This window comes from Heliconius melpomene, chromosome 10 (assembly GCF_056956725.1).
Source record: "Heliconius melpomene rosina isolate 202511_hmr_F chromosome 10, ASM5695672v1, whole genome shotgun sequence".
NCBI lineage: Eukaryota > Metazoa > Arthropoda > Insecta > Lepidoptera > Nymphalidae > Heliconius > Heliconius melpomene.
Genome location: NC_140398.1, coordinates 17531689 through 17557511, shown reverse-complemented (window position 1 = coordinate 17557511; position 25823 = coordinate 17531689). Strand labels below are relative to the sequence as shown.

General features: G+C 33.2%; 1 protein-coding gene across 5 annotated transcripts in view; it reads right to left on the bottom strand.

Moving 5' to 3' along the window:
* Positions 1-20905, bottom strand: part of Obsc (Obscurin) — a 74017-nt gene extending 53112 nt beyond the window's left edge. For 3 of the 5 annotated variants that reach the window (XM_085192172.1, XM_085192174.1, XM_085192173.1), the window contains exons 1-3: positions 16186-20905; positions 15904-16019; positions 8526-8654 (exon numbers count right to left, since the gene is read on the bottom strand). In XM_085192172.1, the coding sequence (XP_085048298.1) occupies positions 8526-8654; positions 15904-16019; positions 16186-20766 (4826 nt within the window). In that variant the 5' untranslated portion in view covers positions 20767-20905. The remainder of the gene's footprint in view (positions 1-8525; positions 8655-15903; positions 16020-16185) is intronic. The other 2 variants (XM_085192175.1, XM_085192176.1) reach the window with 1 other exon arrangement.
* Positions 20906-25823: the final 4918 nt, after the last annotated feature.

The following is a 25823-nucleotide window of genomic DNA, read 5'->3' as shown; positions in this document are numbered from 1 at the left end:
CCAAAGTGAGTTGAGTGACTTTTTATTATTTATGCTTTCTATATATTTTAGTAAGGAGTGTGACCTACTTGAGAGTCACTCCTTGTCTCATATAAAGAATACACATACGAGTATATCACCTACATATGTAGACGATGCGTTAAAATATTATCTTTCACTAATGCTACAACAATAATATTAGAAAAAGAAAACTGACATTTCTAAAAACATTTAAAAAAATAACAAATTGAAATTCAAATATTTATATCAATTTAACACAAAAATAAACGTTTTGTATAAAAAAAAATAATTTGTATTAGAAACTAAATAAACAATACAGCCGATCCGTGCAACGCGACGGTGTCCAGATGCAAAATTTCAGATTTCAGATTTAGACTGACTTTGATTGTTCTATAAAAAACCTAGAATCTAGAGTTAGGCTAATGAACCTGTGGGCGACGACCTCGTGGCCACTAAGCTGTAAAAACTGTAATAGTACGCCGAGAATGATATATAGGTATATCAAAAAAATTAAAAGGAATTAAAATTTGTGTATGTTTAAAATTGGGGCGCTGTGCTACATTGAAAGTAAAGGCAGTGGTTGTGGATTCTATACCTAATTCCTCGCTCTGGTAACAAGTCGGTGTTACGGTGATGAGCTTCGCCACTTAAAACAACGTCTTAAATATTTATGTGGTGCGCAGGGAACGGAATCTTTAAATTTTAGGCTCCCTCTGCCTACTCTCCTATACACAGGACGGCGTGAACCTAAAAAAACAATTTCTGATAAAACTGTGGCCTTTGCAACCTGCATTTAAATTATTTTTAGAAACTTTTCAAACAATTTTAATCCAAGCTAAGGCATCTAATTGATTCTTGGTGAAGCAAGAACATATGATATATATAAAATATTGTATCGAAAATATAAATTCTCAACCATAACATCTAAAATCAACACGCATATATCAACACAAATATGACCCGCCCTAGTTCCAAATTAATTATGATCATATAAAACGTAATTTACGTTCCAAGACAAACTATTGCGCGCGTCATGCGTATACGCAGCTTAGTTTAGTTCGATCTTGCGCAACCACGGTAACTGATCGGCACTGTTGATGCTAGTGATGAAAGGGAGGAAGTTTCAGCAATAGGAAAATATTATAACTTTTTGAAGGTATATAATAAATCGTCATTGACGCTATCGTCATGAAATAATCCAATTGCTTTATAAATCATATATTTACTAGCTTTTACATTCCGCTTCACCAGTTTCCTCAAATGGAAATAGCAAGAATTGAAAACATCGAAACGATTTACGTGATGTGATGTAGCCTATAAGTACAGCCTTCCTCGATAAGTTCACTTCCTAATACGAAAAAAGAAATCAATTGAAACCAGTTATTCTTGAGATTAGCGTGTTCAACCAAATAAACTCTTCAGTTTTAGATTATAACTATTAAATACTACTATATAGACTATTTTATCACAAAAACAAAGAAATACCGACATTTTCCTAGTCAAAACACAATTAAAGAGTATTTCCGCACTACGCAAAAATAATTGAAAGTGACACGAATAAAACGAAAACATATGTATTTTCCATTTTTCATCTAAACAACAATTGGGTTAAGTGATCTGGTTATAAGATAGACAGAAGACGATTAAAATTTAATTCATATACCGCGACTTGTCGCTTTCCGAATCTATCTATACTAATATAATAAAGCGGAAGAGTTTGTTTGTTTGTTTGTTTGTTTGTTCGTTTGTTTGTTTGTTTGTTTGTTTGAACGCTAAGATCTCTGGATCTACTGGATCGATTTACTTTGTTTTTGTTTTGTATGAAAGCTGCATTCTTCAGAAGTGCTATAGGCTATATAATATTACATTACACATATATACTAATAAATTAAAATACTTTCTAATTTGACATGCAATTTATTCTGCCATGTTAATAACAACCGTCGTCGCTACGCGACCGCGTTCGTTACCGCGACATTTTGATATTCATCCTTATGAAAATAAATATAATAGTCACTTTTAGCATTTCATCTAGAATAGATAGATTTCTATAGAAATTATATTCTTATATTTCAAGCAGGCGTAGCCGCGTCCGGGTCCGCTAGTTTAATAATAAAATGGCTATTGTCTTGTAATCTATTGTAAGCGACGTCCATTATAATGTATTCGAACACATTCACATTCACTATTTTACACCATAGGTTCGATTACCATTCGGGATATTGAATTTATTTTTTTTCTCGATCGGAATAGGAATAGAGTATCTTAACTCTACGTTCCCCTGCTCACTTTTCTATATGCGCGAAAAAGAGTCAAAAAAAATAAGACGAAAAATCAATGTAATGTAAATAAAATACTGTCTCATTTTTCATTGAAAATCTCTGATATTTAAAATCTAAAAGCGTACAAAGAAGATATTTTGGATAGCAAACCAAGGTATAACTCGTAAAGGTGCCGCCTTTGAAAAGCTCAGGCGGTCATTGCCTCACAATTGACATTAATAGTACTGTCCATATGAAAATAATTCACCGTGTACACTCACTTGTGAGATTAGACCTGTCGCGTTACAAATAATTATTGTAACGGAAGACATTTTCAAAGACCTAAGAGACCTGAATCTGTTGAAACGTGGGTAGAGACGCTTTGTTTTCTAAACGAAAACAAAATGCTTGTCAAAATATTTTCTGTGATCTTTAATAGGCGATATATCATCTATATTAATATTATAAAGCCGAAGAAAACAATACACTCAATTTATTGTTCATTAGTAAAAATTAAACACGTCCATACTACACTAAATCCCTACTCACCTTTCTCTATATCACTCATTTATAGCAAAAATGACGTATTTGTACTTTTTTAAGTATTCTGAGATGCTATAAGTGTGTGTTTATAAATAGTTATTTGACATATTTCATTTTAATGAAAAAGAATATTATTATCTTATTATTGTATCAAATAAGCGATATATTAAGTTTATTGGTTGATCGAATACAATGTAATTAACCGAAACCTAAGCCTTTTATCCAGACTTCATCACAATGTGGGTCTCTTTTTCTTTCATCTGTAAAAGACAAATTATAAACAAAATGTTAATCGAGTCCATTGATGTTTTACGTAAAACGATGGCTGTCCATCGTTTCTTTTTACGCAATTTCACGACGCAAAGGAGGGTAATGTGTTAATTTTGTCTAACATAATTTCGGAATTTTGAAATTGCCGGGTGTTATACTACCCGTAATAAATACCAGTAGTTTTTAAACTTACGGCAGAAAGTGAGGAACTTCTGCCTACCCTGTTATTAAAAGTCGCGAAGCCAACTAAAACTTATTTTTGTTAGAATTTTAACCCATAACCATTGTTTCTTTAAATAATTCCATTCCATTAACAAATTATGAGGTCAGAACTTGAACACCGTATAATCTCTGAAGTCGTAAATCTGGCAAGCGGACACGCCGTCAGAGGACTAAGCGAGTGTTCGGTCGCTTCCTGAAGGAAGGATTTATGGCGCTAATTTGGTACACGAAAATACGCGTGGACTGTAATTATATGAAAATTAATTATCGTCACATTCTCGATCTTTTTTCAGGGCGGTCTTATATAGATTTTTTTAGCTTTACGTTTATTATTATATTATTGTGCAATCCTTTTTAAAAGGACAAAACAAACACAATAAAAGTAAACAAAATTAAAAATTATTTAGAAAAATCAGAACGAAGTTGTGGCGCAGTTGCACGCGCATGTAACTGTTCACGTGCAAACGTTAACAGCTTGTGAGTTTGATTCCCACTCAAGGAAATAAAATATTTCTTCATTTCTTCGCTCTGGTGTCGAGGCAAAGCAAAGTGTTGAGTTCCGCCGGACGAACCGAAGTGACTTATTGAGAAAGGGGTGTCTAAACACTAGTTTTTAGATTCACTCTGTCTACCCTACTATGTGCGGGATATGGCGTGAAGCTGTAAATATTTTTAGAAAAAAAAACCAAATAAAAGGGACACGAACCGAGGTTTTTTTAGCAGGAAAACCTAAAATAACATTAAATCAAAGATCGACGCGGCATCATTTGGGCGATCCAGCCGTTAACCTCAATACTTCCCAGTTCCCATACGTGATGTCATAGTTGTATAAAAAGCTTCCGTCCCACATCCGCCACTCCAGTTTGAGTTCATGGCGCAGGGTTAACTAATTATCTCGTTTTTATAATGAACTAATTACTATTTAAAGCTATGTATTAATTTATTATATTAAGATTTCTCAAAGGAATTACGATTTTCAAACTATAGCCAATCTATCTGCGGGAGATAAAAAAATTGAAACGTGCATAGTATAACAAAGACCGCTATGTTCTTTTGGTGGTAGTTTTATGTTAACTTATGCTTGCAAAAGTCTATTTCGGTAAAAAACGATATCGAATTTCAATTTAAACTAGAGACTAACAAAATGAATTTCTAGGTGTGCATTTCTAAATAGAATAAGCTTTCTATTAATTGTAGGGTAATTTTAAAAATCTATTTCTTTATTTAAAGCTACATAACCTCAGGTTGAATCTCTCCAGTTGAAAGATTGTTTATTTAAATTGGACGAGTAAATATGAAACTAATTAAACGTTTTGCTCGGCTCAAACGTATTTTGTTTAGTTTTAAAACTATCTCCTATATTTATACTCCTGCGAATATGTTATTTAAATAATGTGTAAAGCTATGGAAAAGTAAAAAATGCAAATCAATTAAGACTTAAAATCTATTACTTTAAAAGAATCCTATTAAAAAACACAAATGTAAAATGAGAGAAAAGTTAAATGTTTAGTAACGCAAGATGCATTCTGGACTTCATCGACAAAACAATAGGAGATTTATATAGGTGCCGAGTTCTGTGTTCCATTGGGATACAATTCAAGCTCTAAATTTTCTTTGCTCTTTTTTAAAATTATTATTATAAATTACTTTCATTTCTACGTTCCGGTATACAACGCACGACGTTACATTTCGCCATCAAAACGTATATTTTTAAATATTGAAAGTGAAAACGGAGTCTCTTAACACTACGTCACCGACTCGGCTAAGCGCGAACCTGAAAAGTAATTTGGAAAAAGCCAAGTTAAATAGTTAGTATTGACCTGAATAATTACAGCACGTTAACAACCCAACGTCAGCAAATCACGCCAACTATTTTTATTTAACAGACTTCGCCACCGAATAGCCCATAAACTTTATGGCCGTTACCGGTTCTATAGGTTTACAGCTTTTTGAGAGTTTTCAATTTGTTACAATTTGCTACTAAGTAATACTCCAATATGATATAATAAATATGCAGTAAATAAATGATAGAAGTTTTAATATTAATAATAATGATAATAAAGAGTTCCTGCCTAGTTTCGACACATTACGTATTGAGTGGTAGAACTTAATGTGTACGAAGCACTCGAACATGAAAATCGGATGTAAAGACGTCTAAATGAAGGCATAGATATAAATGTTTATATCAAAGTTAATAAATTCTTTGTAAGCCTTTGTACAGTACATTCATATCGCTTATATAGTTGTTCTAGTTCTAATTTACTATAATTGCCACCATATTTCGCACTAACAAATAATAAAACACTTTCATTTCTTTGATATATCTAATCGTATGTGTTGTCCCGTGGAATAATTTTAAGTGCTATACATTTTTTCTTTTTCTAACAATTTACAGTTATTCGTTTTATGTTTCCGTTGAAAATTTCGTAGAAAATGTTTCATTTAATATTATAATAGCTTCTCTAATTTAATTAGAACAAAAGCACCGTTATATTCTGTTGTCGACTACGAATTTTCCATGACCTCGGGGTCCTCATCGGTATAGTAAACGCCTAAATAATCAGGATTAATTTATTTAGTCTCACTATACTCTCCCCTATCTAAGAGCACGGGACCCAATAGTCGAAGAACCCCCGATCCCGTTCGTGTGTGCACCCGGCCACTGTGACCACTGTAAAGACCAAAGCATTTTTCCTATGTTCACGTATAATCAAATGGAGTCAGAGTTATATATTACAAGATGTTTTTTTCTTTATGTACTCCACAAAAATGCTCGAAATGAAAAGTGAATTTAAACAAAAGATATATCATTCTAGTAATTTTCGGATACACAGTGCCATTTGCTAGATAAAATAATGGCCAAAACGCGTGGGAACTTTTCTAAAGTCGAGAGAGAATTTATTTATATTTGTAATATTTTGTAAGCTTGCAGATGCCATTACTCTCACAAAATATTTTCATATTGTTCCCGATTTTAAATGAACATAATTCATAATTTTGAAATCTCGTAATCATTTATATTCATTTAATAAATAGTGTTGTGTTAACCTACTTGTAAATGCTAGAATTCGTTTAAAAAGATTTTTTTTGTTAAATTGTATTGAACTGATTAAATAATGAGTAGTGGCATTATTATGTCATCAAAGCTATGATTATTAAACTTCACGCTGTCTCGCATACAGGTATAAAGGGGCTGTCACTTGGTACCAAAAGTTTCACTTTAGGTACCATCTGTCTACCACGTTATATCCTCAGTTGTTCATGTACCGCCGATATGGAAGACATTTGCGTGTTGAATGACGGAACCCATGACACCCACCTAAACAATTGGAAAATGGGAAACGGAACGTCGTAAAATTAGGTTCCCAGATTCTCTCTGCCTGCTCGCCTATGTGCATCCCGCACCGCGAAAAAAAAACAGAAATATTACTTTCCTACATCCATCCTTTAGACAATATTTAAAGCTGCAAAAGTTAGCAACCAGTTCAATGATATTATTATGTTGTCACCTAAGCTATTGATTGCCAACTTCTGGGATAATACAACTTAATAACAAGTAAAAGATCGAATCAAGTCGACACAATAAAAGCGTGTTAAACTATAGTGAGTTTCTTTCAATATGTCAAAAAAAACTTTTTCGTTTTTGGCACAAAGTGAGGAAAATCCCAAAAGAAATTAAGGTTAGTCCAAAATGACAGAGAGAAGCAGCGACGAAGGAAACCACTATATTTAAAACTTTCGCTCATTTTGTAATATTCGCAACGGGGTCACCTCAAAACGACAAGTGAACATTACGTAACACCGCACTTATTAATACTTGAACTAATTATTGAATTGTTAGTATTTTCTTTAGCTTAATGCTGTTTCTCTCATGTACGTAAAAAGGTAGGCAGAAGGAATTCAGTGTTAAGACACTCCAAATCCCGCGCACCGCTCAAAATATAAACAATCCCATTAAAAATAATTTAAATATAATAATCTTGAGGCCGTCGTGACGCAGCGGCACAGCGTATGATTATCGTGGCTGTTCAGGGTTCTATTCCCACTGGAGGAAATGAATCGTTTTCTAACTCGTTTTCCCTTATACTGGTTTCCTCTTAACCCTTCAGCGGAATATAACGTGAAACTATAACAAAAACGCCATTCCCCTAAGTGGAGATTGAACTCACAATCAATCACTCTCCCATCCGCTCTCCCACGCCACGAAAACTACAGAAAATTAATTGTCACTTAAAAATAAATCGATTGCACCAATCAAAAATTGTTTATTATTCATATCGACGCCCTTAGACATACAAATGAAAGAGACGGACGTGTGGCATTAAGAAATATATCAACTCGGTCAATGCTAGATCACGCAACATTTCAACTTCCTCTCATCCATGTTAACGTAAAAATAACTTTAATTGACGACTTCTAAATTGCTTTCTTTTATTTGTTTTTTTATCTTTCTATGACGATTATCCATGAAATACTTAGATTTTCTATGATTTTAATAATTGTTAAGTAAAATTTATATAAACTTAGATAAATCATAATATTAAGATAAACATACAAAGTGGGCAATACCCACAATATTATAACTGATATCCTCTATCAATATTTCGTAAGTTGCATAATTTCAATTCTCCTAAATTGCTTAGGGCATTCAGCCAAATCCATCTGTAAGAGATACTTAGGCATTAGTGTTATCAACACTCCTCGTATTTGAACGAATAATGTTTCATATAAGTCTGGATACACCGTTGTGGGCTTGATGGACAGGTCCTTCTGAAGTCACCTTTTTTATTTTAATTAAAAAATCATTTTCTTTTATACATTTAGATTAATAGTTTTTTATACATAAGTAAAGGAAGCACAATAATAAAATTAGAGTTAAGAAATCTAAATTCGACAAAGGTAGCGACCGTTGTAGCACAGTGAAACAGCGTGTGCCTGTAACGTGACGGTTGTGGATTGGTATTCCGGGAGAATGAGTGTTTTTCATTTTCTAGCTCTGGTAAAAAGACAAAGCACGGCGTTGAACTTTGCCACTCAACACGCAAAGACTCGAATATTGGGCGGACATTCGGTTTCTGTCTAAAAAAATTGATTAGAAGAAAATAAGAGTAACAAGAGTAACAGATAGAGTAAGATTGAGTGCAGTGTAATAGAGAAGTTAAACTAAGATAGGGAAAGTAAAAATATAGCAACAGGATAAGATAAAGTAAGGTATTTTTTTTGTCTTACCTTTCATTTGAAGCAATCTTTCTTTTTTTGGGGTGATTTTTCTTCGGTCGAACAGCAATCTTGTGTTTGGCAGCAGAGGTGTCGAGGAGTTCGGCTTCCACGTTCAGACTGGTGTCGGGGTCAGGGTTCCTGGGAGATTGGGATATTTTAATATATGGAAAGGGATTTCGTCTTTATTGTACCGTTTTCAATTGTTTTTTGTGTTTATATTGTATGTGTTAAATGTAATTTAAATAATGTATAAAAACTTTCGAAAATACAATATTTTACGTTACTTGATTTTTCAAAAATACATTCAAGAAATAGAATAGAACACTAAACCATCGCGTGTACTGTCAGACAGTGTACCGCTGCGCCACAATGGCTTTCTTTTACGACTAAAATATTTTAGGAATATATAAGTATGTATATTTTTGTGTAAATTTGAACTCCCAATCAAATAGTTTAACAAAATTTGCTACTTTAGCGTCCTTAACACTAATAAGAGTTAAGAAACAGCTATAATTCTCAAAGTAAATAAAAATAGATGAACGGTAGTTTAGTTTCCTGCGTGTGATATATATCACGGCATCAATCACACGCGACAGTGGCTGACGCCTCAATGTCAGGGTCCGCTTCAGATTTCAGTACGAATATAAACTGAAGAGATTATGAAGTAGGTACGGTTCTTGGTATTTTTTTTTAAATGTACTGTATCTGCCAGTCGTGACACTAGCGAATAACCGTAAGGCGACAGGTTGTGGGTTCGATTCCCACTCGAAGAAATCAAATATTTAATATTTCTATTGTCTTCGCTCTGGTCAGTTCCACCACTCAACATCCAATGCCTCCATAATTCGGTGGAAAATGAAGGACGAAGTGTCATAACACTAGGATCCCTCTGCCTGCCTTGCTGTGTACGGGATAAAGCGTAAATCTAAAAATGTACTATATCTTAAATAAAAATTTAGACAAAGTGCGGCTTCACACTTTTTTCCCTTGTGTACGAGAACGTAATTTCCCCATCCAACAAACAATGCCTTGAATCAGGACGAAATCAGCAGAACACTATCTGATTGTTAATGCAACGGCTGTGGGTTTGATTCCTGCTAGGAAAAATTAATGATTCCTCACTCTGTTGAGATAAATAGTGGCTTTGAATTCGGCCACATTTCACGCACACGGAGTATGTTAAAACTAGGTTCCTTTCGCCTACTCTACTGTATACATAAATAAGCATGAAGCTGTAGATAATATAACAAAGTTAAATTCAAATCGAGCAAATATATAATTGGCCATATTATTTTAGTTTTCTCTGAATAAGGTCAAACGCTGCTTCCTGAATTTCTTGGCACTCAGCACCACGTCGACGTGATGGACCGACAGTGACATGGCGGGACTTGTTCAGCTTAGCTTTACCTACTTCCTATGACTCAAGATATATTCATTGCCTATAATAAATCAATCAACACGTCTTGTAATATTAAAAGACGAAGTTTGTGGCATATTTGGGAATGAAATAACTAGGAAGGTAATGATTATGTGTTCGATTTCAAGAAATTTCCGTGTAAAAAACATAATCAAAGAGACATAACTGTCCAAAAACACATGTCGTGTCTAAAATGTAGAAATAAATAATAATTATTGCACCCATTAGCATATTTTTGAATCTACTAGTTAGCGTAAATATACTAATATTATAACGTGGATAAATTTGTTTGGTTGAAATGCACTTGCACTAATTGAAAAATTATTTTGTATTACATACTTCATTTATAAAGGAAGGATAAATATTATTACACTAGCGGACGCGCGCAGCTTCGCTTGCGTATTTAAGGGTGAGTTCTAATAACCCATGAAACATTAGTCAGTATTCAATGAAATATTTTTAAGAGTCTAAATTTCAAATTTTATTTAAATCGGTGGCGATTTAAAGATTTTCCCATATAAACTTTCAACCCCTTATTTGCACCCTTAGGGGGAGAATTTTAGAAAACGATGAAACATGTGTTCAATTAAATACTTTTAAAAATCTAAATTTCAAATTTTATAAAAATCGGTGTCGATTTAAAATTTTTTCCATACAAACTTTGAACCCCTATTTCACCCCTTTAGGGTTAAATTTTTTCAAAATCCCTTCTTAGTGGATGTCCAGATTACGAAAGTAAACTTCTGTCCAAATTTAACGTTTCTACGCACAGCGGTTACGGCTGTGCGTGCGTCTTACCTCAGTCAGTGAGGACAAGTCCTTTTATATATATAGATTACCGACGCTATGACTAATAGGGACAATGATAATTAAAAAATATATTAAAAACGCTTGAGCTTAGTAGCTTCTGTTGCGTGTTGCATACGTTTAGTTACTTCCATTTGACAAGCAAAGCCGCAAGTAAACGCTAGTTAATATCTAATATTAATACTAAAAACCATCCATCCCCGACAAAGTTGCACACTAACTTCACAGTAAAGTTTCATCATGCTATTTCAGGTTGGTCTATAAGCGCGTGGTGACGTCAGCGCGGCACACTTTCCACCGGCTCCAGCACCCCGGCGCGCCTGTTAGCTGTTCACTAGATGTCATTGTGTCGATTTCCACATACATCAAAATATATAGCTTAGGAACAGATGTCTTCAAACGTTATTTGGGTTAATAATAAAAGTTTGGACTTTCCATTCCATTTCTATCACGTCAAAATCATACTAATTGACATGTGTTGTGTATTTTCATTTTATATTGGTATATAAAACATATATTTTTATTATTTTGATGCATTATCTCTGGCACACTTTACAGGCATAAAATCTTTTTTTCTTTCAATCCAGTCGTCGACTACTTCATATACGACCTGGAAAGTCCACGTGCCTTTTACATGAACAGTCTTTTTTTGTCAAATCACTCTGTTGTTCACTTTCCTCTCAATTTTCGAATTTTCTCACTTAACAGAGTGGCAGAACTCAGGGCAGTGCTTTGGCTTGTTACAAAAACGAGGATATGAAAATAATTTATTCCCCTCAGAAGGAATCGAACCCAAAAACCGTCGCGCTTACAGACGCTGTTCAGTGCGCCACGAAAGCCTCAATTTTTTACATTTACGTACAACATATAATATGTTTATTAACTTATCTCTAGCAGGTTTAACAGGCAGAACGCCGACCGCTACGTTCCCTCTGTCCTTTAATACAATCGTCAACTTTTTCATCCATGTGCTTAGTGTTCTAATACTCTGTATACAAGATAGATTCTCAAGTAATATCGATACCGTATTTTAAGTTATCTCCCTTTCATTTCCTATCATTTACTATCATCATTACAAAAGATATATTGTTCATATTTTTCATTATTCTTTCATGTCTCAATGGACCAAAATTAGAACAGAGCACGCTCCTTCATACTATCACAATTTTACTTAAAAATACCAACATTTTGAATTTTCTGTCAATATAATTAGGAATACATTTTACCTTCGAGTTATGATATTACAGTTTGTATTCGAATAAAGTGACTATTATATATTTTTAGCTTTCATATAGTATCCGTCGCTGTAGCTAGAAGTCAGCAATTATAGTTTAATGGAGTTTGTTCTGTAGAGGAAGTGTATTTCTAAACTTCAAAGAGCAAGTAGGTCAATTACCTGGCATCCTATTTATATATAACAATCATTATTCTGTTACCTATATAATAACTACATGAAATATCAGTAAAAAAATATAACAGTATATGATATTGTTTTCTTTTTTCTAAATATTTTATTGTAGTACCGTATACAAATGACTGTAACATTATGGACACTTAATGATTTCATGAAAATTTCAATGGAATTAATGGACAAATGGAAATGTATTTTTTTATTTTCTATAGAATAAATAGGATTATGAGTCTAAGATTTAAAATGCTCTTTTCCTCTTTTTTCTATACTTTTTTATGAAACATAATAATTCAGATAATTTCAGGAAAGAAATATATTTTTATGACAAACTAAGGCTGTATATTTTGCAATCTTGTATAAGGTATAAATAGAATCTAGTAATATGTACATTACTGACCTCCTTCTCCCTACTTAGCAGAGCACAGAAAATACTAAAAAGTAATAATAAATAATAAAATATTTTTCATTATTTATCAAATTATATTTTTTTATATGGTTTATGGTTCAATTTGCACTCGGGTTAATTATCATTTCTTCCCTCCGATAACAAAACAACGATACATGCGTCTCGTAAATGTTACAATGCGTAGGGAACGGAGTGTTATAACATTAGAATGCCGCTACCTTTCCTGCTCTATGCGGGATACAGATTGAAGCTATACTTCAATCAAGTACCTAAAGATTTATATATTCTTCACGCTTCATAGAGAGCCAAAAATCAAAATTTTCTTGACCTCCTTAATGAGATGATTCAAACATTTTTTTGATCAAATAAATGTTATACTAAATAACCCAAAAAAAACTTGATTCATCATAATAAATACCTGTATCTAAGTGTCTGTGTAAACTAATTTATGTTTCTAAGAACTACCTTTCTCTGAATTGGCTTAGAGCCAGTGACTTGTGGTCTGTTGTACGTATGTATGTTAGTTTTCCTGTACGCAATTCATATTTTAAATGACACTAAATATTTTCTTTTTGAAATATAGCGTTTCGTAATTTTTAATTTAAAATGCTTGATGTATTATTTCTAATTTTTTTATGTTTTAAGGTAAGGAAAATATATACAATGTTTTTTTCATTTAATTATGTTTGATATTTAGAAGAAAAAATATTTATACATATTGTCTTTATTCTACTATATTTACATACTAACATACATATATACATAAACCATATTTGTTTTATATCATATTAGTAATTTGCGATTTTCACACAGAGTTGTGTATATTATTAAATATTTCCTAACTTATCTTACCTATAGATTATTTTTGTCTACCCTGTTGTTTATTTCCTAGACGTAATGTTGGATTACGTTATTCTATAGACAGTATAGATAGAGGGCATAAGTTAGAGAACAGTATATTTTCACTACATTCTGTCAATCTATTCAGCAACAGTTACAAATTTTAAAATTAAATGATATCAATATATCAGTTTAAATCAAAATATATCATTTTGATTTAAACTGATTTTGTTTTGATTCTAACGCACTTTCATAAATAAAAGAATAAAGTTATTTTTATATTGTCGTTTACACGTCTATAATTTTAAACAGGTGTGCTATAGAAAATATGTCGTAAAGAAGAAACGCTTCACAATGTATTTTACAAATTATTTTTGTATGAGTATAATATAAAACTCATATAGTTTGTTATTTTTACTTTAATTATTAAAATAGCGGTGCCTGATAATTGTAAAAAAAGATAACTCTATCCTAAAAGGACGAATAAGGAATGTATAATGACTCACTCATTATATATAGTTAAGGTTCTCTCTACATATTCTTTTATACTTCAAAATAAATTCACTAATTTTTTTGAATACTATTTCCTTGTAAAGATCTTAATAATACAATTGTTTTATAAATAACAATATTACTCCAAATTGACTTTAGAATAATATAGCTTATTTTTTATTTTAATATATCATTTATATTTTTTAAGCAAAATTAAACAATCTACACGTTCTGACTACTGTGATTAACAGCCTATTTATTTAATTATAATTTAATTATAATCATAATTATATCAGAAAGTAACCTTTGATTAACCTATCAACAGAGTCAAAAAGAAACTCCAAAACTTTAATTGTCTTTATTAGATACATACATCTGGGTGCAGTCTGTTATGTGATACATTTGATAATGATAAAGCACGCGTTACACTCTAAATGATATACAAAATGATAGTTATCACAACGTAAACATCAATAACAACATTTACTGCCAGCTAAGTGCATATTTTTAAAGTAGAAACAATATTCGGCTGTATAATTTCAGCCAATGCCTAGTCAAAAACTAAAAATATGCAATTTTTGTGGCTTTTTACATTAATACAACATAAATTTTCCGTTGAAAGCAAGATATATACAATGATAGCCTCTTCTGTCTTCTCATATCTTCTTATATCATTTTAATGATCAATAATAATACATTTTATATGTGGGAACACTAAACACATAGTCAAGTGAGGAACCCCTGGATTGGAAGAAATGATTCTCGTATCTATACACACGGCCTCTGTACCTGCATCAATAATTTTCTTTCATTACGTCATCATGATAAATGATTGAGTGGCATGATGACAGGTGGTTGTAATTATTATTATTATTTTTTAATGATGATGCTTATTAATGATATGGGAATAGAAGGAGGTTATTTCTATGATAAGTTCTTGTTTTACGTGGTTATTTTAATTATACGCGTTATAATAATTTAATATATTTTTATTCTATATAGGTTATTCTAATTTAATTATAGAGTGTTAAAATTTAACCCGTGTAATACAAACGTGGTTCATAGTGCGAAAGTTACGTAATGGTGCATCGAACTCTCTAGTCTAAATATATAGCATATCGGTGTCCAGCGCATCCGCGTTAATAAAATGCATTCCATACAATTTCTATTTACATCTGGGTTACATATACAGGCAAGTGTATTTAGGACATTCAATTTAATTGAAAATTTCACATTTTCTGGCAATTTAAGCGCTTGTCAAAACAGAATATCATATCAATCAATAGGAGAGAAACGTACGGCTCTACACTAGGAAAGTTTATATTTTTTTTATTCAAGATCTTGAATAAAAATTCTATATTTGGCCCATAGGTAAAGACAATCATCTAATCTGAATGTTATCGCGATGGTGGTTTGATCAAATTTCAACAGGAGTAGTATTTACACATATTTAAGAGATTTTCATTTGCCTGGTTTAAATCGACAAACTTTGCAATGTTTTTATAATTAAAAGAAAGTAAAAACGAAGTGGTTTACAGATAAACGATTTTTGTTTACCTGACATAAGGCATAAAAACGGGGAGATAAAAAATATAAAAGTTAAAATTTATTTCATTTGCATTTGTTCCTAATAACCAGTTCCCGTGGATTATTCATACGGTTATTTATAAAAATGTGTTTCCATATGTCGGTATTATTATAAAAGATTAAAAAAGAAAAGGTTTTTACATAGTTATGTATTTATAAATTTAAGGAAGGTGTTTCAATTTTGTGTTATATTTGTGTGAGTGTATGATGAGTGTGCGTTACAATGTATGAAATGTTGTGTACAAGGATGTAAGTTATTCTTGGTCAGTTTACAAGCTTGTAGCCTCAGGATTCTATAAGTATAGATTTATTAAGTATATTTTAATTAGGGCACAGCTGTCCCAACACTGCCTAACAGTAATGACTGAGGTTATCTTGTAAAGTCTATTCTAAAGGATATAGTGCAATATGAAAGTGATGTACTTACTTGGATCCGACACCGGATTTAGTATCGAGAACCTCGACAATATCTCCAGCTTTCACTGAGATCTCATCATCTGCCGCCGCTGTATAATCAGCGGTGGCCACCACCACGTCGTCTACCTGAAACAAGAATTAAGGAATTAGATGTTTAATTTCACTAAATTGGTATTATAATTACTAAAATACAAGTACAGTTTTAATGCCATATCATAAGGAAATACAAAATACGATATGATTATGTCATGAATTTCAATTATTAAGTTTTAAGTAATTTTTTTACCATTACCTTTGACGGACTTCTGCTACACGTAGACCGTGATCTAGAGAGCGATCTTGAGCTATATCTGTCGTAGCTGGGTGTATTTTTCAAGCTACTCATTCTAGATCTAGTGTTTTCTCTATCTAATAATACTCCACTATATTTCCTGTTCAATCCGCCATATTTGGTTATCCTCTGACTGTTACTTATGTTGCAGTATCCTGTAAAAGTTTGAAGGTCTTCGTCGTTGTCGTCCAATACAGGACAACTGTACATACTGAATCGGTGTGCTGTAGGTTGGCTTAAATTAAGCGCGGAGAATACGTGTAATGGTTCAAAATGTCTTATGCCACTTTCGTCTAAGACTGTGTAGGCTACTTGACCAGTCAATACAGCACGGCTTGCTTCTCTTGGAACAACTGCCTGTAAACCTTTCTTCATAATTAATAAGGCCCCAGGATGCTTCTTTCGTTGAAATAGAAAATCTTCCATTGCTAGACTATTTTCAGGTTGAAGTAAGCTCAATGGAACATCTGCTGAGGTCATAAGCGGTGGCTCTTCTGGAATGATCATTAGAGATGCGCTCTCTCGTACCAAATCTCTTAATTTGGGATCTGTACGAGCTAGCTCTGGATCGGTTTCGAGCTTGTGCAATGCTGAATGTAAGCTAGGGGATTCTTCAGCCAGTGATCTCATCACCGTTAATCTCTTTAGAATATTCATGCTCATCTCGTCCTCAGAAATTTTATCGAAACTATGTTCATTATTCAGTGCAGATAGTAAATTTCTAGCTACTTCACTCATCCCTAAAACTCTGGCAAGACCAGCAGATTGCAGGATTATTTCTCTTACCATTTCCTTATCAGATCCTTCCAAGACTGTCTCTAATGTTTTGCTACTAGTTTCTTGTATTGCTGTGACGATTACTTTCTGCAATGTTTCAGCAGCTTCATTATCCGTTTTAATGAATGAAACAGATTCAGAAATGTGATTTAAGACGTGTTGTAATAAGCTAGGATCATTTCTGGACATTTTTTTGAAAGCAGGACCCAAAATTTCACTTTCTTTACATAGAAAGTCACCAAATTTATCAATTACTTGATCTTCAGTATAGGAATGTTTGTTTATTGCACTATTTAACGCAATTTTGATTAATTCTATTTTAGGAGTGGTGGAATTTTCAAGTATTTCTTCTCTAAGAACTTCTTTATTTTCTTCAGTTTGGAGAATTTTATACATAGCAGAAACTAGATCTTTGTCAATTGCTTTTCCTAAAATAGTGTCAATAGATTTTAGTATATGATGATATTTTTCTCTTCCATTATTATTATTAATTTCTTCAAATTGTTCTGCTGTCACTAAAGCTGCAAGCACAGCTGCGGCGATTGAATTTTTTACTTTTTCCTGATGAGCACATTCCTCTTTATCTAGTGTATGATCCAAATAATTTATTTCGTTTATTTTTTTTTTGTTTGGTCTTCCCTTTCTTCCATCAAATACTAGACCATTTTCTTTATTGCTTATATTCATTTCAGTTTTTAAATGAGCACTCATTTCGATGATAGATGTGATAACATCCATTAATTGATTGGCGACTTCATCTTTTAAGCCAAAATCTGTTACAAATGCCTTTAGAGTTTCAACATTTTTCGTTTGATTTAATATAACATTGATAGCTGGTAAGTCAGCTGGGACTTGCCGTCCAATTGACATACCGGCTTCGGAAAGTTGCCGAAGCATTTTAGTGTCAATAGTTAATTCACCTTTAGTTGATGTTGTATCATTTGGGTTAGTTTTAACTTTTAAAAGTTTTAACTCTTCAGGTGTAACGACAAAACTTTGAACAGAGAATTCTAAGCCTTCCTCGCCTTCAATAAGATCAGGAGCTACAAATTTAAGTCCTTCCGGTGTTTGGACTATTTGACCGGGTACAAAAGTCACCCCATGATCGTCTGTCTCAATAACTCTGCCAGGAACGAATCTTGGTCCTTCCTCAGTATCCACTACTTGACCAGGCACAAACCTAGAACCTTCATCTTCTGTTGAAATTACTTGACCTGGAATAAATGTAGGTCCTGCCTTCGTTTCTATAATTTGACCGGGTACAAAACGAGGTCCATCTATTGTATGTATTGTTTGCCCAGGAACAAATTTAGGCCCACTTTTTGTATTAACCACTTGACCAGGAACAAATTTCGGGCCATCAACTGTATCAACAACTTGACCAGGAACAAATTGCTCACCGTTTTCCGTATAAACAATTTGACCGGGTACAAATATACCTTCTACCATCATTCCCGGAACGAAACGAGATTGATTAGCTTCGTTTTTAACTAGCCGACCAGGTACGACTTTTCCTTCTAAATTGGGTATTCTAGGCCCTGGATAAAATTCGATACCTTTTGCTGTCTGAACCATATGACCAAAAACATATAAAGATTCTTCTGATAGTGAACTAGTTTTTATGTCTATAGGCAACCCCGTCGGAGATCCTTCAGTAAAAGCAATATCTTCCACAGATTTTGCTATAGAAAATTCAACATGGCCATTTGCTTGAATAATTGATTTACCCGGTAAGAATTTTTCACCACTTGAAGAATTAACAATCTGTCCTTCAATAAATTTAGATCCATCTATTGTATCTACTGTAGTACCAGGAATAAACTCTAAGCCTGCCTCAGCCATCCTTGAAATGCCTGGAACAAATATTGTTTCTCCATCAATTGCAACTGTTTGACCAGGCACAAATTTCAGACCATTTGGCGTTGCTAATGTAGCTCCCGGGACAAAATGTAATTCATCATCATTATTCACAACTTGACCTGGCACAAATTGCCACTCATTGTTTATTTTGGCGTTTTGACCAGGTGTGAAAATTATGTTATCTTTTTCTGTAAATGTTTGCCCAGGAATAAACTGTACACCATCTGGAGTCATAATTGTTTGACCTGGTACAAATATGTCTTCTAATCCATTATTTATTACTTTTCCCGGTACAAATTTCAAACCTTCCTCAGATATGACAGTCTGGCCCTCAGCGAATCTATATGATTCATCTTTTTGTTTAATAATCTGTCCACTAACAAATTCTTTTCCATTTGCTGTTTGTAATGTCTGACCAGCTACAAAGAATGGTTCATTTTCATTACCTAAAATATGTCCTGGTATTAGGCCAGGACCAGCTGGAGTATTTACTGTGAGTCCTGGAATAAATATAGGTCCCGCTGGCGTTTCTACTGTCTGTCCTGGTACAAAAACTGGACCTTGAGGAGTGTTGATATGTTGACCTGGAATAAACTTCTTTGCTTTGTCTATGTCTAAAGTAAGTCCAGATATCTTAGCGACACGCTCTCTTTTTCCCTTTTTAATATTTTTAACTAATTCAGACACATTGATAATTGAAGGAAGCATATCAATTTTATCACTTTCTAATAACTTTTCTGCAACATTTGAAGTTTCTATTAGCCGCTCTGTAGATAGTTCTGCTAAAGCATTAAGAATGGCTTCAGAAGGTTTGGCTTTAACTGGTTTTAGAGGATTAACACATGGCACGTTTTCAAGAGGAATGGACACATCACTAATATTTTTATCCACTTCATATATTTCTGTATCACAATGGTAAGGGGTTATTTTCAATGGTGAAGGTAATTTTGTCACTTTTTGTACAAAGTTGTCAATGGTTTTCTCTTTTTCAAATAAATCCCAGTCCCAAGATTCAATAAGCGGATGCATCTGGTCTCTCCATTCCCCACTACACATTACAATACTTGACTTAGAACGCATATGATTAAGATCAAAGTTATTACAAAAAAAACTTTTAATATCATGTTTTTCATGCTTAGTTTCTTCCAGTTTAGCCTTTTTTGCTACACGATCTTGACGCATTTTTTCTTCTTCAAGCTCTTGCACTTCTGCTAATTTTTCTTTATTTTCAAAAATCTTTTTCATTGATGAGAGACCTGCTGCTCGTTTTCTCTTTTTCTTTTTTTCTTCTAATTCTTCCATTTCTCTTTGCTTCAGTACCTCTGCATTTGGTCCCTCACCTTCAAATATTTCCACATCTTCTGTGAAATCTCTAAAATCCATTGAAACACTTCGACCTTGTTTAGTTTTTATCAAAACCGTATCTGAATCTTTAGCTAGCATAACGTCTCTAACGTCACCATCACGCACAGCAGCTTCCATACGAGCTGAAAAAACCAAACTACATCTGCGTTCTTGCACTGTGTATACATATCGCTTGTCATCTGTCACTTGCTTAGTCAATAACATTTCCATTAGCCCCCTTTGCGCTTCGGTGGAGCCATCCAATACCGGAAATATGTAACGGTAGTCTGGTAAAATTTCATGTTTTCGGTTTCCATAATTAATTTCAGGTGAATAATGATGCGGACCGAGTTCACCCGAGACATTTGTAATTTTGCATTTAGTTTTTGAAGATCTGGCTGTTAGTAGTACTGGAATGTAATGATGTGAAGGTAATCCATATGATTTTCCGGTTATTCTGCAACATCTCTTTGCGTCAGCTGGCGATATTGGGGCAAGAAGAGGAAAATAATTAGGCTTGGGCAGCCCTCTGCTGCGGCCTGTTATTCTACAGAAAGACATGTTGATGTTAGGAGATCACGTCGTCATATTATTTGTTTACAAACTCAAGTAAAGCCGGCTTTATTATAAAAAAAAATATATAAAATCGATCTATTCGCGGTAGAGTTGCGCGTGCGTCGGATGCGGAGCTTACGAGGCGACTGTGGCGGCGGCGTCTGAGCGCAGGGATTTACATTTACAGCGCGCATCGATTTGCACCTTCAGAGCGTCAGACGGTGTGCCGTATATTGTTCCGGTTAAGCTATTTATAAACATAAAGGAGACGTATTTATTTACGCAGAATATATGACACGATTTCACAATAAAAACATCCCAAATGTGAATTTACTGTTTTCTGTCAAGATCAAGTGTGAATAAATAAAAAGCAAACTTCAAATATTATGAAACCCAAGTGTTTGACTTACGCACTTCTGAAACGAAAACATTCGAATGTTAACGTAACCTAAAAGTATGTAATTTTTCTGTGTTGTTGTTTTCTGAACTAATTAAAGAATGATGCATAATTTTATAACACAGATAATATTTTAATATAGATAATAAATAAAGTTCGTAAATAAGCTTTGTGAAACACAGTCAACAGTCTAATATAGTAAATAATAATATTGTAAGTTAGTTTGGTTAAAATAAAAAAAACATATATTGTGCCTCACACAATTTACTTGTATATTATATATTAAAATAAAGTATGTATAAGGAACAAAACTTATCGTAACACGTGTATATTTATGTTTCATTGTTTAAAATTAATTTGATAGAAGAGCCAAAACGCAATAAATATTTCAAAAAGGCTTAGACTTTATCTTAGTTTATGAGAAGTAGACAAATTAATATTGAAATTTCAATAACAGCTTTTATTGTATTATTTATTTTCATAAGAACGAGAGACCGTCGAGACGTAGGGGCACAAGCGTGAGACGGTTGTGGGTATAATTCCCACTCAGGGGAATGAAATATTTAATAGGTTTATTTCCATCGCTCTGGTAACGACGCAAAGCACAGAGTTGAGTTCCACTAGTTAACACGCAATGTCTCAAGAATTGACGGAAAATGGGAAACGAAAGTGACTTAATGGGCAACTGAGTATGTTAATACAAGGTTCCTAGGTTCCCTTTGCCTACTCTGCTATGAGATTTATATTTTTTGAGCTTTACGGTGAGCTTTGTAAAGCTAATAAAATATTCATTTTCTTCATTGCGTATCATAACTTAACTATCTGAAATTTTAATATTACTATATTTATTTGCGTTCTTTTTTAAACACAATTTTTTATGTATTAGTGTTTTATAATATCTTGTTGAGAATGAAACTGTCGTGGAGTACACGACGTTCGATTCAATTCCCTAGATTGTGGATTTCAAATAGGCGGTACTCAAATCGGTTGGTATATTTTTCTTATCTATTACATACAAGTACCATACAAGACACGCGAACAAAACTTCTCAACATATTGGCAAACTTCTTTTTATTTACCTTATTATACATGAGAATTTAGCATAATTTTAACGATTATTTTAGGTCAAATTAAAATAAATCATCAGATAAAATAAAATAAAATAAATAAATATAAAACAAAAAAGCAGGTAGCCTCATAGTGACCGCGCACTGAGTATTTACATCTCAACCCGGACCTTCAAGTTTAAGCGAGCGTGAGGGAAAGACTATTTCTGAAACAGTTGTTTTCCGCTATACCTGTGCGCCGAGAAAGTTCGCCACGCTTTAGAGTTGTCTAATATAACACAAAAACATTATGAAATGTGTTAAATATAACAATAGTATAATTACAACAACAAAAAAATATATGTTAATGTCTAAACTAAAGTATTGTTGTGAATTCGAACTCATAGAAGGAAACTTTCTGGCTTTGTTAGTTGAAAAAGAAATGCGGCGTTGTGTTGCGCTATTCTAGGAGTAGACTCGTAGAGAAGCGCACACAACCTTCACATTTCCACAACAGGAAATTTCAAAGAAAAAACTATTATCACTTCAATAAAAATGTTATTTTTTTTTTGTATTTTATCACAACGCTCTCACAGCGGGGGTAAACAGAAGGCATTTAATGTTGAGACCCTCAGTTTTCCCGCTTCCCATCTTCTTTACTTTAGTTTCACGTTTCATCCCACATCTAGGTAGGTAGGAAGAAGTAACCTACTATTGAAACACCCCGTTCTCCACTGAATAACTCATTTACAAAATATTGACAATTAAGTGGCAGAGCTCGACCACACTCTGTATCGTACAAGAACGGGCTAAGTGTAAAAATAGAAAAATAAACCCACAATCATCCTGTCCACAGTCAAACACCATCCCTTCATCTGAAGTTCATCTGAGTTTTAAATTATAAGAAATACCTATATAAATTTTAAATATTCAATCCCGGTATAGCACGATCTTAGCACTGCTATTAACCTTAACGTGTTCAAAGTCGAGGATACCTTCCAAAGAGCAGTCGTCACTCACGTCTATCATTTTGTCATCGTGTGTCAGTATAAAAAAACTTGGATGTGACTCACATTGTAAATACAGAGAAAGGAATTTTATGCGTCGGCGATATAGCTATTGGTCTTATTAATAACTATTATATATAATCATTTTACCTGGCGTCAAGCGATAGATAATAGAATTTTCATTTAAATATAATTTACATTAATAATTTTTGTAAACATTTAACAACTATTGGCCAGACAGGTGAAACTAGAGAGAGCTTAATGATAAACTACTCTGTTATTAGTTACGTGAAGCTTTTTTAAAGCAGTTTTATATTTTTCATTACCAATCACTAAAACTAGGTAACTATGTAAATTCTTAAAAAATCTTAATTTATAGTACGTCATAGTTACATGCTGAAGTTTTCAGGGGAATACATTCCCCCGGGTATTTGCTTGGACATAATCATGTGATTTATCATTACAACGCCTACTTACACAGTAAAATAGCAAAACATTTCAATTTACTGAAATTTTTAAACAAATGTCTTTCTTGTTTTCCCCAAAATGAAAATATGTTGTAATACATTTTGTCGAATCGCTTAATGGTTTCATTTACAGGAAAAATGCTAGTTGCTCGTAAAAAAGTTGCTTGATCATTCGATTTTTAGTATCTGCTATGAATCATCTCGAATATTTAACAGGTAAAATAGTAGACTCCGAGGAAAGAAAAATATTTTTTTAGAAAACATAAATATTAAAAAGATATAAGAAAATAAAAAGTTTTCCAAAAAAGAATTTATTTTCCTAAATGCAGAATATACTAATAGTTTAAAAATCTTTAAAACGGTACTCAATCTTAAAATTCTGAATACTTCAAAATGCTGTTTATCTAATTTAACCTTTGCAAGCACTTTTGATTCGGATCGGTGGTAGGTTTATATTCCCTTAATCAACGCGATGGAATATAAATCACTGGTTAGGAAGGCAGTTCTGCTGAGAGGAACTGTCCTATGCATTTTGTACCTAATTTTGATATAGTTATTGTACATATAAGGTGACGAAACCCAACGCTGTATTATGTCCATCCTAATTAAATAATGCATTTTTCTGAATGGATCTTATGTCTGACTTGAGTTTGAACCCACAGTTATTGCATGCGAGACACTTTTCAATTACGCCACGATGCTGAAACATTTATATTTTAGCACGTAGGTAATTCTGACAGTTTGTTTACATCAACACGTCATCAGGAAAAGGGTGAAAAACGTTATTGACAGTATTTTTAATTTTAAAAGAAAAAAACATATGACAACATCTTGGACGTATTAAAGTTTATTGGCTTTGCCCATATTTTGTTATATTTTTAAATTATGATGCCTTTATTACCTGTGAATATACGAAAATACATATTACCTGTTGTTTTAATTTGTTCAGACATATTCTTTGTACTTTAAATTGTAGTAAGTACGTCGGTACGTCAAACATAGCGTCTTATTTTTCTTTTTCTAGCGTCACGATGTCTCGAATATAGCAGGGTAGATAGACGGATCCTAGTGTTAAGACACTCCGCTCTCGACTTTCCGCCGTGGAATTCGTGGCATTGGGTTTCGAGTAACGTAACTCAACGCCGGATTTTTGCCTTGGTGCCAGAGCCAAGAAATGAAAATATTTAATAATAAATAATAATTTATTCCCCAGAGTGGAGATCGAACCCACATCCGTCGGGTTACAGTCACATCCTGATGCCCCTGCGCTGCGCCATGATGGCCTTATTTTTTTAAACGACTAAATTTGATTAATAATATTATTCTTCCCTGATAATTAACAAAATTTACAAGCTTTTCCTCTTACACGTTTTGTAAAATAAAAAATGCTTGTTTTTCAACTTTTCCTATAAAGGTGAAAAGCCCACACTCTGACAGCTGTCAATTACAGCTTGAGGAAAATTACTTTAACCAAAATAAACGGCGAGTTAAAAGAAAAAAAAAAACACAAAACACTCTTTTAATAATTGAAACGTCAAAAATAATGTTTGTTTGAGGCGCTTGTAAATTATAAAGACGTCTTTGTGTCAGATTATCTATCAAATTGGACTCGTTTCAAAGAGAGCAGACCCAGTTACAAATAAAGAAACTTAAATCTAGTGCGCCTATTTAGAGCTTTCCTAGAATATAGAATGTCAGTTATATATTTTTTTGTTTTATTGTTTGCAAACTTGTCTGCAAAATGGTTTATGAAAAAAAAATAAAAGATCGTCGTGGCGCTGCGGTGCTGATCTGACTTTGTACGCGAGGGTTGTGGGTTCGATTAAAATTTATAGGAATAAATTGCATTTACCCGTTCTGGTAACAAGCTGCGCGCTGCTTTGTTTCTTCACTCAAAGTACAATGTCTTGAAAATTTGACGAGAAGTGGTAAATGGAGTGCCCTTTGCTCATGTTATTTTCCGGAAACAATAGTAAAGTTTAAAAAATAATTGCATATCTATATATTTTTTTAATAAAAAGTGATAAATAAAAGGCCAATACAACAAGATACTAAAAAAGATTAATTTTCAAATTGCGTGTTAAGCGGGGTAAGTCGACGGCGCACTTTACCTTGCTAAATCGAACCCACGACCTCACATTTATAC